The sequence below is a fragment of the Hyperoodon ampullatus genome (genome assembly GCF_949752795.1).
Source record: "Hyperoodon ampullatus genome assembly, chromosome: 2".
Taxonomy (NCBI): domain Eukaryota; kingdom Metazoa; phylum Chordata; class Mammalia; order Artiodactyla; family Ziphiidae; genus Hyperoodon; species Hyperoodon ampullatus.
Genome location: NC_136915.1, coordinates 35,566,719 through 35,582,000, shown reverse-complemented (window position 1 = coordinate 35,582,000; position 15,282 = coordinate 35,566,719). Strand labels below are relative to the sequence as shown.

The 15,282-nt window shown below is 37.0% G+C and overlaps 1 protein-coding gene across 2 annotated transcripts in view; it reads left to right on the top strand.

The window, feature by feature from the left end:
* Nucleotides 1–739: 739 nt before the first annotated feature.
* The window catches only part of FOXJ3 (forkhead box J3), a gene marked incomplete at both ends in the record, with an annotated part of 108,840 nt that continues 94,297 nt past the window's right edge, over nucleotides 740–15,282 (top strand). Inside the window, one exon of one of the 2 annotated variants that reach the window (XM_079724752.1) lies at nucleotides 740–798. In XM_079724752.1, the coding sequence (XP_079580878.1) occupies nucleotides 755–798 (44 nt within the window). The remainder of the gene's footprint in view (nucleotides 799–15,282) is intronic. The other variant, XM_079724753.1, reaches the window with a different exon arrangement.

Genomic DNA, 15,282 nt, shown 5'->3' with positions numbered 1-15,282 from the left:
TTGTGGATCATCCTTGTGCCAGGTAGTAGTGCTAATAGACAGTTTCACATTTGTTTAGTGATTTGTTTAATTCTAATAACAAACCTGCAGTTTATCCCTGATGAATAAATAAAGTTACAGGTGGTATTATCCCCAAGTTACAGATGAAGAAATGGAGGTTCACTGAGGTTATATAAATTCTTCAAGGTCTCTTAGTGTCACAGCTAAAATTTGAACAAAGTTCCTTCTGTTCAATGCTATTCTTAACTTTTTTTTTTTTTTTAAGCAGTGGAACTGTTTTTCAAATGAAGTTTTAGTGAAGTCCATTATGCAAAACCAACAAAGATAGCACTGCTTTGATTGAAGGGTAGATGGGGTGGGAGACAATTATGTGGGGATGGGAACCTGCATGCTCAGCTCTTTGGTAGCCTTTAGGCGCCTCTCTGGAATCCATAGGATTCTGCTAAACAGTTTGGACACTGTCTGTAACTAAGCATAACAAGTTGTTAAATTTTATGAGTTCTTAGCTTTTTTGGATGTTACAGTTATAGTGTGCCTATTTTTCTTGTGCTTCCTCGTATGTCAGTCTTCCTCAGTGTAATCTGTCTTATTGCTTAACAACATGTTTAAATTTTGTGGGTATGTGTTCAAATAATGGTGAATCTTTTAGCGTTCTATTTCTGTTTTAGAATGGTAGTGTGATTTATAGTTTAATTTATTTTGGAGCATCTGATAACTAACTCTCCTTTACTTTTCAGATTCTCTTTGTGGCCAGATGGGTTTGTATGGACAGGCTTGTCCATCTGTAACTTCATTAAGGTTAGTGCTCTTCTTTTTATTAGAACATGTAACATTTTAAAAGTTATGCTGGTCAAGTCATATTAGAATCAGTTTTACTGTAAGGTTCAGAATAAAATATTGTAGTTTGTTTTGGTAAATAGTGCTATTTTGTGAGATTGGGACATATTTTTGCCTACAGAAATATTTGTCGTAGTGGGATTTGGGTCTTAATCTCCACTTAGTGAATTTACATATGTTCTTGTACATGAAATAACAAATTTACTCTTTTTTGTTATTCCTTTTTTAAAAAAATACTAATCTTGTTTCTACTTGTTTTAATTAGAAAATACATAGTAAATTTTTATTGCCTTTGTAGCAGATTATTAAATAAGATTAGATGGTAATTTAAATCTCTTTTTAAAGGATGATATAAATATGATACCTAGATTCTCCTCATTTACAATAAATAAGTAAAATGTAAAAAAGTAGGAACTAAGTTGTGTTCAACCCAGTGGTTTTAGATTTTTTTGAAGTTGCTAAATCCTTTCTATAAATTAAATCTTAAGTGAAAACCTGTGAATAAAGCAGATAAATGCCGGGCTTTTCTGCTTGCTTGGGCTTCCATGTTCTACCCCCGCAGTTGCCCCTGAGGGATTACTCTAGTTCCCAGCACACAGTTTGAAAAAATAACCTAAGTCTAATCTGTTAATTGGGATCTTTCAGACTAGAATATGAATTGTTGATGGCAGCACCTACCAGTTACATGTGGTGTTGTAGCTAGCTGTATCATTTATTTATTCAGCATATTGAGCACCTAATATGTTGTCAGGATCTGTTCTAAATGCTGGGGCTACAGTAGTGAACATAACAGATAAAAATCCTGTAATTATTGGGCTTACAGTTTGGTGACGGGGTAATTAATAAAAAAGTAAGAAGTATATGTTAGATAGTGACAGTGATAAGAGCTAAGATGAAGAATAAAATAGAGAATGGGAATAGGAAATATAGATAGGGTTATTTTAGATAGGGTAGCCAGGGAAAGCTTTACTGAAAAGGTGACATTTGAATGAAGACCTGAAAGAGTGATGGAATGAACCATATGTTGGGTAGGTAGAAGATGAGCGTTCTGGGCAGAGGGAATTCAGGAGCTGCTGGGACAGGAGACTTGCCTTGTTAGGTTGGAGGAGCAATGACGGAGGTCAATGTGGCTGGAACAGCGTAAGTGATGAAGAGAGGTGGAATTGACCAGCTTTGGAGGGCAGGAAAGAGAGAGAGGAGGGATACAAAATTATTAGAGCCGTGAATGTGAAGTCAAGGAATCCTTAGGCATGAAAGAAATTCTGGTGGTTCAGAATGCCACCAAAGAAAAATAAAGTTGCCTTTTTAGTTTTTATATACTTGAATTTTTATGAGACTAAGGCTGGCTCTCCTTTTCCTCAGTAGGAGAGCTTTACTCCATGCCCTTATGGCATTTCTTTCCCTGAGAAAGCATCTTCCAGCTTATAATGGAAGTAGGTGGAGTGATTACTTTTCTACCTTGTTGGAGTCCATGTGCCCCCGCCCCCACCTCCCAACAAGGGACACCTGTATAGTTTTGAAAAGAACTAAAAAAAAAAAAGACTTCTTTAATCCCCAAAGCTGTTGTAGAACTAATTTCACTTAAGAGTCCTTCTGTTTAATATGGTTGGAGGAATCATTTTACCCTTTTTTTGAATATTTAAAACTTTAGATATGACCATATCAGGGTATTTTTGCAGACTTTGATCTTCCACTGATCATAGAGTTCCTTAAAGATATTTTAGTTGTGGGTTATGCCAAAACAGTCATATATTAAAGTCATTTACTGGGATTTTAAATCCCTTTATTTGAATAGTTATGTTTAGGTGAAGATTGTATATGACTTTGGGTTAGGAATGATATATACCTAACTTTTTTTGCTTGATAGAATTATATAATTGGAAGAGATGATGAAAGAGATACCATGAATTATTTTATAACCTGCTCACTGTTACAATTCTAGTGTATAATATCCTAGAATCAAATTTTTGTGGATATACCTATAAATTTAGCATTTAGTTAATAAACTGAGAAACTATGACATTTGAGTTGAGATATTTAGTATCCTTATATCCTAATCTTTCATTTTTTGTCATATTCTATATGGTCCCTCTGTGAAGCAGAGAATTCGCATTCTCAGATGTATGGGTAGAAGACCATTGTTTGTCATTGATTTTTCTAACTGAAAGCTTGCTTTGGTTTGATATAAGGAAAAGAAAAGAATAACTATTTTTTGGTAAAGGGAAGAGAAACTGGATTACTTAAAACCACAATAAATTTTAGTCTGCTTTCCCATAGAGTCTTCCCCAAGCCAGAAACGACCTCCCAGCTACATTATCCAAATAGAAGTAGAGCAGGAAATCTTTTTTTTTTTTAATTTTTAAATTAATTAATTAATTCATTCATTTTTGGCTGCATTGGGTCTTCTTTGCTGCGTGCAGGCTTTCTCTGGTTGCTGCGAGCGGGGCCTGCTCTTTTTTGTGGTGTGCGGGCTTCTCATTGTGGTGGCTTCTCGTTGCAGAGCATGGGCTCTAGGCGCGTGGGCTTCAGTAGTTGTGGCACGTGGGCTCAGTAGTTGTGGCTCACAGGCTCTAGAATGCAGGCTCAGTAGTTGTGGCACACAGGCTTAGTTGCTCCGCGGCATGTGGGATCTTCCCGGACGAGGGCTCAAACCCGTGTCTCATGCATTGGCAGGCGGTTTCTTAACCACTGCGCCACCAGGGAAGCCCAGGAAATCTCAAATCCACTGACAAACATTGCTTGTTTGCCATAACTGTCTTTGTATATACTACCTTTATATCTTGTATATACCTGCCTATATATCTAGAAGTTGGCTAGCCTCAAGACAGGAAAGCATTTGAGTTGGTGGAGAAGAACTGGACCGTGTGACTAGGAATGAGAAAATGGGTAGGCAGGTGGGGGGTTGTAAACATAGGTGGGAGTGGGAGTAGATGACTTAAGTGAAGATGGGGGGTGGAATGAAAGTATGTGACATTCAAAAAATTTGTTGGGTAGGAGAGGGTACTTAGTAAATGAATTAAGTCTCTTCCTCTGCCCTTTAAATATTTAGGGTAAACAAGTCAAATATTGTTTTCTATAGATGATATTGGATCCTTGTTTAATCTGAACATGTTAAAATTATTTTTAAAAATTTACTTACTGTATTTTTATGATTAAAAAGTAATCTTAGGGCTTCCCTGGTGGCACAGTGGTTGAGAGTCCTCCTGCCGATGCAGGGGACACGGGTTCGTGCCCCGGTCGGGGAAGATCCCACATGCCGCGGAGCAGCTAGGCCTGTGAGCCATGGCCGCTGAGCCTGCGTGTCCGGAGCCTGTGCTCCACAACGGGAGAGGCCACAACAGTGAGAGGCCCGTGTACCGCCAAAAAAAAAAAAAAAAAAGTAATCTTAAACCAATTATTGTAGAAAATTTGGGAAGACAGAGATAGCCCTTGTTAATGTTGTCTTATCATGTAATTTTATTCCAGCAGATGCTATGTGTGTTAGAAAAAGGCACCCCCCCAAATTTTCTTTAAAAGAATGGTTGCAAAAGATTTTGTAGTGATAGCTAAGTATACTCTTAATTTTAATCAAATTGCTCTTTTTTTTTTAATTTTTTTTTTCTTTATTTATTTATGGCTGTGTTGGCTCTTTGTTTCTGTGCGAGGGCTTTCTCTAGTTGCGTCAAGTGGGGGCCACTCCTCATCGCGGTGCGCGGGCCTCTCGCTATCGTGGCCTGTCTTGTTGTGGAGCACAGCTTCCAGACACGCAGGCTCAGTAATTGTGGCTCACGGGACTAGTTGCTCCGCGGCATGTGGGATCTTCCCAGACCAGGGCTCGAACCCGTGTCCCCTGCATTGGCAGGCAGATTCTCAATCACTGCGCCACCAGGGAAGCCCTCAAATTGCTCTTAATTAACATTTTGTTCGTCTTTAATTGCTAGTATGGGTAGAATTGCATTTTAACAAAAGTTATTGTAATAACATCATATACTATTACAGTATAATGAGACTGTTTTCTTTTATCAGTCAGGGTTCTATCAAGAGGCAGAAACCACACCAATTATTTGAACAGAGACTTTAATAGAATCATTAACTAGATTTAAAGTTGTTAACTAGGTACAGAAAGGATAAAAATAAAACTTGAAGTTATCATGGAGATAGATACTTCTAGAAGCAGCTGTGAGCCCTAAGGGCTTGGGGACCAGAGGGAAAACCTAGAGACTTAGAGGAAGGGTCCTGTGGAAACAAAATTCAGATCTCCGAGGAGAAGGTACTACATGCTAGTGCTTGTGTCGAGCTCAGAATAGAAATCCCATAGGTTTGAAACTCAAACTCTGGGGAAGGGTGCTGGCTGTTGCTGGGGTCTTTGAGTAGGGTATGATTAAGCTAGTTCCATAAGTGTTAGAAAAACTGCGAACTTTATTCACTTACTACTGTGAGGGGGACCTTCTGCTGCAGGGGTGAGGAAACCTTTGCTGGGGTAATGCTCTTATGAAGCCCAAAGAATAGACAGGAAGGCCCAAGTATCTTTTTTCTTCTCCAGGCTTGCAGTCCATCTTTAGTGCTCCGTCTTGGCAGAGCCTTATAGAAAATCAGCTGGCAAAGCAGAAATGTGGTTTGCAGAGTCCCAGTTCCAGTGTCATTAAGGCAGATTGGGAAGAAGGGATGCGGGTTTGGAACTGAGGGGCAATAACTTAATAACTTGTTCCAGCTAACTACTAAGAAATATGGTATTAAAAAGTGTTTTCTTGGGACTTCCCTGGTGGTCCAGTGGTTAAGACTCTGCGCTCCCAATGCAGGGGGCCTAGGTTCAATCCCTGGTCAGGGAACTAGATCCCACATGCATGCCACAACAAAGATCCCGCGTGCTGCAACTAAGACCCAGCGCAGCCAAATAAATAAAAATATTTAAAAAAATGTTTTCTGGGCTTCCCTGGTGGCGCAGTGGTTGAGAGTCCGCCTGGCGATGCAGGGGACACGGGTTCGTGCCCTGGTCCGGGAAGATCCCACATGCCGCGGAGCGGCTGGGCCCGTGAGCCATGGCCGCTGGGCCTGCGTGTCCAGAGCCTGTGCTCCACCACGGGAGAGGCCACAACAGTGAGAGGCCCGCATACCGCAAAAAAAAAAAAAAAGAAAAAAAAAATGTTTTCTCAGATCTGTTTTGCAGCCAGTGTTTATGTGATTTTAATAGGATACTTGCATGTTGCTAAAAATGCTAATTTTGTAAATCATGTGAAATTATATTAAAAATTTATATAAGATTTGCAAGTATTCCTTGCAATCCGAATCTACTGCATTCATATCCTGAGTTTGGATAGTACGTCTGGATAGTGAATACTGGGTCATCTACATCTATTTAATTCCTGAGTTTTGGAAGGCAAGAGTGAGAGTTCAGATAATGATGGATACAGTTTCTGTCAGACAATAGAATCTTAAAAATTTAGCAGAATCTGGTTACTGGGTTTATATAAGATGGATTTGAATCCTGAGGTTACCTGCATTTTATTTCCAGGTATAGACTCAGTAATAGCAAAAGCTTACCAAAAAAACAAAAGCTTTCCTTGAGCATTTGCTTTATGTAGACAGGTAAACACATATATGTATATAATATATTTCTTTCACGTATTATAGCATTAGACTTATAATTCAGTTTGATTAAAGCAAAATAAAATTTGATATTTCTTGGGACTTGTTAAAATGGGGCCCTTTCTGCATTTCTGAATTGCCTAACATTTATGAGGATTGATTTTATGGTTCACATGTGTATTCAGCCTAGGACGCTGAGTTATCAGTAGTACTTTAAGTAGTTTCTGATCTTCTACCTGAGACCTCTTCCTTTTGTTATCTTTTTCTTTCTTTCTTGTTCACACTTACCTTTTCCTTTTTGTTGCGCTTCTCCCTTAAAATGCCTTTTATTATTGATCCAGTCTGTTTGTTTAGGATATGTTGGGGAACACATAGGGATTTTTAGCACCAGAGAAACTTGGGTGTTAAGTGTCCCAAGTGAATTTCCTGTCCATCTGTTTCCTCATTTCCCTCCATTTGATATTGATAACCCTGCTATTTAGAATGACCAGAGGAGGGTAGATTTATTTTAAGGCTTCTTGCTGTCTTGTTTCTAGTAGCAGACTTGTTATTGTTAAGGCAGCTCTGGTATTTAGTCTTAGAATTGGGTAGATACAGGTTCAGACCTCTGCCGCGTATTATTCATATGACCATGGGTAAGTTTGCTGCAATAGGGATGTTAATGTTTACCTCCCTGGCCTGTTAGGGTTCATGGGATAAAATATATATTGATTACATAAAGCATCTGGCATATTTTTTTCCTTTTTTGCATTTTCCTGTAGTAGAAAGCAAAAGGGATCATTGTTTTTAGAATAAAAGAGGACATGTTTGGGGACTCCCCTGGCAGTCCAGTGGTTAAGACTTCGCCTTCTAATGCAGGGGGTTCGGGTTCATCCCTGGCTGGGGAGCTAAGACCCCACATGCCTCGGGGCCAAAAAACCCAAAACATAAAAAAGAGAAACAGTATTGTAACAAATTCAATGAAAAAGACTTAAAAAAAAAAAAAAAAAAGGACATGTTTCTATCCTTTGCTCTCAGCTCAAGAACATGGGGTAGAAGAGGATTTCTTTTTCCCCTTCTTTCTATTTCTCCTTTACCCTAAATTCTTATTTTTAAAAATTAAAACAATATATTTTTTTATTGAAGTATTGTTGATTTACAGTGTTGTTAGTTTCTGGTGTACAGCAAAGTGATTCAGTTATACATATACATATATATGTATATTCTTTTTCAGATTTTTTCCATTATAGGTTATTACAAGATATTGAATATAGTTCCCTGTGCTATACAGTAGGACCTTGTTGTTTATCTGTTTTACATATGGTAGTGTGCATCTGTTAATCCCAAGTTCCTAATTTATCCCTCCCCTTCCCCCCTCAGGTAACCATAAGTTTGTTTTCTATGTCTGTGAGTCTGTTTTTGTTTTGTTAAATACGTTTTGTGTGATTTTTTTAGATTCTACATATAAGTGATATCAAATGATATTTGCCTTTCTGTCTGGCTTAATTCATTTAGTTTGATAACCTCTAGTATGATAATCTAAATTCTTAGATTCTAGAGTATCTACCAGTAGCATTCAGGTTTGCAACTGACCTCAGGCTAAGGATGTTGCTGACATTTAATATTACATTTTTATCATATTTATAATTAATACAGTTTTATGCTTTTAAGTCATTCCCACACAGTGGCAGAAATAACTTTCATTATCATGCCATAGTTCATCATTGTTATCATATTTATCAAACTTTTTTTATAATTGATAATATCTATTAATTTGCATGTTTAGTTCTAACATGTTCCAATTAAATGAAGAGTAATGAGAAACCGTCTTAATTTTGACCATTACAGAGAGTTTTTCTAAAATGTATTTTGAACTTTTTGTCTTATCTTCTAAGGCTTACTGTCTCATGTGGTAGCCGCTAGCCTCATGTGGCTATTTAAATCTAAATTTAAAAAAAAATCAGTTCTTCAGTCACACTAGCCACATTTTAAGTGCTTAGTTAGCTACACATGGTTACTGACTGTCATATTGGATAACACACAAACGTTTCCATTGTTGTAGAAAGTTCTGTTGGACAGTGCTGGTCTAGAGCATCCTAAATGTAATTTAATCTTTAAGCTGACTTATTGAGCTTCCATTTCTGAGTATAAGGTATTGAAGAGTACCAGTGACTAGTCACTGACTTAAGGACATATTATAAAAGTTACTTATGGGACTAAATATTGACTTGGATAACTAGCTTTATGGTGTTCTTACTAATATATTAGACCAGGCATTATTTAAGCATTTTATGGTATATTAATTAAATTTCCCCTAACAACTCTATGAGGTTGGTGTTATGATTATTTTCATTTCACAAATGAGGAAACTGAGATAAAAAAGTTCAGCAACTCAAGGACATGCAGTGAATAAGGGACGGAGGTGGGATTCATACAGAGGTCTTGCTCCAGTGCCCATGCACTAAATTCTGCCTCTTGGCTGTCAGTATTTATCAAAATTTGAGGCTTTTTCTGTTTTTTTTTTAAACATCTTTTTCTTTTTTTTTTTAATTTGTTTTATTTTTGGCTGCATTGGGTCTTTGTTGCCGTGCACAGGCTTTCTCTAGTTGCGGCGAGTGGGGGCTACCCTTTGTTGTGGTGTGCGGGCTTCTCATTGTGGTGGGTTCTCTTGTTGCAGAGTATGGGCTCTAGGCACGCGGGCTTCAGTAGTTGTGGCTCATGGGCTCTAGAGCGCAGGCTCAGTAGTTGTGGCACACGGGTTTAGTTGTTAGGCGGCATGTGGGATTTTCCCGGACCAGGGCTCGAACCCATGTTCCCTGCATCGGCAGGTGGATTCTTAACCACTGCGCCACCAGGGAAGCCCTGAGGCTTTTTCTTAAATGAGGGGTGCCAAAAAATATTCTACTTAATTGAGGATCCTATGAAGAAATAAGTGCAAATGGGAAATACCAATGCAGGAAACTAGAAATAAGTGATAGAAAACTAGTGATTTAATTTTGAAATACATTGTCTAAAATTGAAAATAAAATCTTGTATGAAAGTCAGCAGTTTCTAAATAGGGAGGTGGTGGAGAAATTGGAGTTGTCATGAATTCTTATACATGGGGGAAAATAATATCAGAGATAATAGACTAAAAAGCATCACTGAATATACTGGCAAAATAAAGGAGTTAAATATAAAATCTGTGGCTACCAGCAGTGCACAGATATAAAATAATACTGAAAAATAAAAAAGAAATTATATGATTTGATTCAGTAAGCTTATTTTAGTCAAGCTTTGCTTGGTTACAAGTAAAGGAAATCAGCACTGGACGTATCAAACAAAAAAGAAAAGGAATTTATTTGGTGAATAATAGGGTATTTCACAGAACCCAGAGGTAGCTAGGTCTCTTAAGGGAATAGAACTTAAGTTCTTAGGAACCTAGGCAGTATATTTTCTTCTCTCTTGCTTTTTGCTGAATGGAATATCTTTTCATTTCTATAAACTGACTTTCTTTGCTTTTCTGGCACATGGCCATCCCATACCTCTCAAGTTCATAGCTTTTTCATTCAGGAGACCAGCCCAGACTGTTTAAGTCCTATTACTAAATTCCTGAAGAAGAAAATTCAGATGAACAGTTTGGGTCAGGTACCAACCCTGGTTCAAATCCTTTAATTTGTTGTTGTAGTACTGACTTTTCAGGGCCCTGGGGATGGAGCCAATGCTGAGAAAGGGCTGGGTGAGCTAGGCAAAATGCTACAAAAAGTTTCTGATAAAAAGCAGCATGTGTCCAGTGTTGGGTGAGAAGAGTTAGGATTTCAAGAGAGGATATTTTTAGGATTCAGAGCCTTTCCTTACTATCATGTGGGTAGCATGTCTTTTTTTAAAAAGGGATTTCTAATAGTTATCATTTGTTGAATGTCTACTCTGTGCCAAGCATTAACTCTGTACTACAGTGTTTCACATATATTTTGTCATTTACTCCTCACAGCAATTCTGTGAGGCTTAGAGGTTTGACTTGTCCAAGGATGCAATTAATAAGGAGAAGAATAAGAATTCAAGCCCTTTTGGGTGATTTCAAACCCTTTATACTTTCCATTGCATTATAGTATATTAGAAACAGTGACCTTTAGTCTTTGAGATGTTGACTTACAGCATCTTAAACTTCTTGGTCTCAAAAATTATTTAGTGCCCAAAGGGCATGCGTTTGTGAGTTATATCTATCAAAATTGTATTAGAAGTTAAAATTAAGAAAAAAGTCAAAATATTTATTAATTTACATAGAAATAATAATAAACCCATTATATATTAACATAGATAACATGTTTTATGAAAAATAATTGTATTTTCCAAAACAAAAATTTAGAAGAGTGGTGTTGCCTTACATATTTGCAAAATTTTAAAAATATCTGGCTTAATAGAGACACCTGGATTCTGTTCTGTGCCTCTGCATTGACTCTGTTGTGATAGCACCCATCATATAGCATCTGAAAAGCTCCACTCTACACTTATGAGAGGATGACAGTGAAAAAGGCAAATAATATCTTACTCTGAAAATTGTTTTGATCCTTCAGGTCCCCTGAAAGTGTCCCTGGACCACACTTTGAGGACCACTGAAGTGTAAACATCATATGTAGCAGCTTAAGCTGTTTCTTTAGTATTTTATGTGTATCACATCAGGATCGTCTTCCATGATGTTATTAGCCTTCTGCCAACACTGATGCCTTATTACTCGTATAATGTCATGGAGGCAGTGTGTGTGGAGATAGGATATCCAGTAAATGTCCTACGGTGAGTTGAAGCCGTATGGTTGCAGAGAGGTCAGGATAAACACTTTAATGAGACAAAGTAAATACATGTTACTCAGAGGACGTTTATTATTACATATACACATATTTTTAAAAACTAAGTATAAGAAGTATTAATAGCAGATTCTGTCTGGGTTTTTAAATAACATCTGCAAAGATGGCTTTGAGTGTTCTTGTATCAAAGGGACTCTTGTTTATTAGCTTTCCAGCTACTCAAGAGACATAGAGATTCCAATAGATAGAGTGAGATTAAATGCAAAATACGGTACTTACTTGATGACGGAATGTAGTTCAGTGGTTAATGTCCGAAAATATTTATTTTTCTTCCCTAAATTGTAGAGTAAAATATTTTTAAGATAAGAATTACATTTATAGCATAAAGATGTCTTTTGACCATATGATCCCTAAATTTTAGCCTGAACGGAGTTCTAACTATGAGTATGGCTTGTATGAATTTAGAATACAGTTTTATGAATCTAAGATTATATATTTGAGTAATAGAGTAATTTGGAGAGAATCTAGAGAAGAGCAGTAACTATATTATGGTTCTTAAATCAGATCCTATTGGAGTTCTGGACTTCAAACTTTTGAGAAGGAACCTAAATGGTGTTAATATTGTAAAATATGTGAAGCATAGTTGTGAAGAGAACTCTGACCAGTTCTCATTTTCCAGGATAAAATTTAAAGAAATTTTCTTCTCTGTGGCAAGGGAGATACATAGATTGGTCTGTTAAATTTTATTATTATTATTTTAAACAAAATGAATTACTGTGTACATTTGGTGAACTTTTCTTCCCTTGGAGATAAATAATATTGTTGGTTTCCAAAATAGTAATAGCAGGGCTTTTAAAAATGACATAGTGAGGTCCTTTTTCATCTCTGATTTTATGATAAATAGCTCTGAAACCACAGTTCTGTTTACAAATGACAGTTGTCTCACTAAGTCCCTCAAGTTTTTGCATAAGCTGTATTGTGAATATTCTTGGAATTTTAGGGGCGAAGCAAAAGTTGTGAAAGTCAAGAGTTTTGAAATGTGAACTTCTATTTGTGTATTGGATTCTCTATCCTAAATTATGATTCTTCTACCTATATTTTCACTTCAAACCAATGAGAATTTTTTGGGCTTGTCCTTTAAAAAGATCATTGCTCATAGGAAATTCAAAGGCTCAGTTATTCATACCTTAGTGGTGATTAGTTTGATGCTGTCCACTTTCTTCCTAAATAGAGCAGAGATCAACTGCTTTGAAAAGGTTAGAGTTTTTACTGGAGGAGAAGAGCAAGTAATTAATTTTGGAGTTTATAATACCAACTTTAAGGGCCAATCTTGGAGGCTTGTGGCAGTGTGAGATGGGAGAGCCAAGGTATAGAAGGTACTTAGAAGTATGCCAGATATAAACTATGTGTATTGAAATTTTATCAGGAACAAGCTGGTCCTACACCAGGAAAATGGAAAAACTTATTTCTTTATTTTCCTTGTTACACTTCTGTCTTTCTGCTGCAGAATATCCAGCTGGGGCTTTTATACTCTTAGAACTTTGATCTATAGAACTCCTTTATAGAATAGGTAGGATTTTGTGGGCTACTTCAGGAATCATCATCATAGAATCTGATTTCTGTGGGAAAAGTGTATGTTCAATTTTCATATGCAATCTACAAACAAAATTTAAAAGCACAGTCTTTTCTGGATCATTTCTTTAGAGTAAATAATTGAATGAGGGGCTCATTTCCATTGAGCTTGATAAATGATTATTGTGTGATTTAGGGCATGTAAGTCTAAAACCACTGAATAAGAGTGACAGTCATTTAAAATTTAGAAAATTCTGAAGAGTATGAATTTGATAGGAATAATAATAGCTAACATTTATTGAATGCTTATTTACTGTGTGTTAGAGACCCTTTTTAGTGCTTTGTATGTATAACTCATTTAATCCTCACAACAATCCTTTGGGGTGGGTACTGTTTTTATCCTCACCTTACACATGAGGAGACTGAGGTATAGAGAGGCTAATTTACTTGTTTAAGGTCACATAGCTAAAAGTGGAAGAGCTTGGATTCCAATCCAGACAGTCTTGCTCCAGAGCCTGTGTTCTTAATCACCATATCTTTTCTAATGTAGGACATTGACTTATTTTCCTGAAATTGAACTAAGAGTAGAAACTTTGGCTTTGCCAGTGTATGATAACTAATTTTGAAAAATAACAGCAGCTACTTTTGCTTGGAAATAGCTTAAATTATTGCTTCATTTATAAATTTAAAAAATTGTTTTTTTATGTCACGTGCTTCCAAAATGTAAGGTCAATCTGTAGTAGATTATTTTCTTTCTTGTTAGATTTCTGCCACAATCAGCCTTGGGTACCCAAATAATCCACATGTACTGCTCTTCCTATAAATAGAACTTACTTGCCCTTTTCCCAAGGGAAACAACCCAGAGTTTCATCCAGTTATTATATCCAGCTGAAAGTCTAAGCTCTCTGGGTGCATTCACTTTCATTAGATCCCAGAGTGGCTTTTTGGTTTATAGTGGTGAAGGAATAGGATAATAGCAATAAAATCTTTTATTCAGAAAACAGGATAATGGGAAACACAATATAGTCACTAGGCCATATCGATTATAAAATCCTCCTGGGTAGCAGTGGCAGAGACTCCATGACAGTATAATAAGTTCCTTGATTCTGCTCTTTGATGGGCTCTCCATTGTCCCCTGTGCCCTCTGAAAGGTCTCACGTTGTCCAGTATCCTCCATGGCCACATCTGCGGTGGGTATTGGTGAAGATGCCCTATCTGGGAAATGCATAGGCTTTATAGCTCACTTCTTGTTGATTAGCTTGGGTATTATTTTGGAAACTTGAGGCTTTTGCAGTCTAGACACCCCTCTTCCCCTTTACAGTCATCTTAAAAAGCTTAGTTTCTAGACTTTTTGCTGCTTTGAGCCAAAGGACATGCCTAGGCAGAATTTTTTAATATGAAAATTCTGCCCTTTGTGCTCTACTTACCTCAGGGATTTCTAACCTTTTGGTGCCATGGAACCCCTTCAAAGTCTGGTGAAACTTGTGGACCCTTTGCAGAATAAGGTCTCAAAATTCATAAAATAAAATACTTAGGATTACAGAAGAAACTAATTATATTGAAATATGGTTAGCAAAATATTAACTTTATAACATAGTAATATATATGCCTTTGAATTAACACATTAAATAAAAAATCTAGTGGCAACTCTAATACACTGTTATAAATTTGAAGTAGTCGATGAGTTTAAAAAGTTGAGATTCTGCAGCATTTGTCACATATGAATATATTTGTGATTTTTATTGATGGCAAAGTCACAGGTACTGTTAATGCTGCTGTGATTTGTTGTCTACTTTCGTAATTAAAGGAAATGCTAAGTTTTACAAGTTAGTGGAAATAAAGAATATATTTTCCCCCATCCAAGTTCATTCACCTCTTTTAGCTCCTGAGGGAATGATGGCTCTGGGTGGGGCCATTTGAAGTGATAGTCTTGAGTGGAAAGTCAGCACCCTCACAACATTGCTTTTGTGTGGCAAGACACCAGTCTTCTCTACTGCTAAGGCTGTAGTTTTGCAGCTATCACTCAGTTACTTCAGTTTGCTACTTCAGAAGCAGTTGGTGTTTTTTTCAACCGTGTAGGGCTTTAAATTATAGGAATTTTAGCTTGAATTGCAGGCCATAGGCAGGGAGTACCTCCCTTAGCAAACCTGCATTTTCTCTGCTTGCAACTGTAATTGAAGTTTATTTCCCTTTTAGGACTTTGTTTTAAGCGGCTAGAAGGAGCCAACACATGCCAATATTCTCATTTTTTCCTATAGTATTTCTCTCCTTGCTGTATAGCCTCAGTTGGCATATGGTTTGTTTTCCAGTTACAGTAGGTGACAATTTGACCAAATCCTTTGTCACTCTTGAATAAGTGTAACCAGCTTTCCATCCTGCAGTATTAGAGTTCTTAATGTTTACCTCAACAACTCCTCTAAGAGAGTGTCTTATTTTAGGTCCTGTTACTTGTATCACCTCACTTCCATGTCCCACATTCCATGTTTGTTAGGAATTGCGTTCACCTGCTGGTAGAGGTCTTTTTATAGTAGTTAAACACATAAAAAGT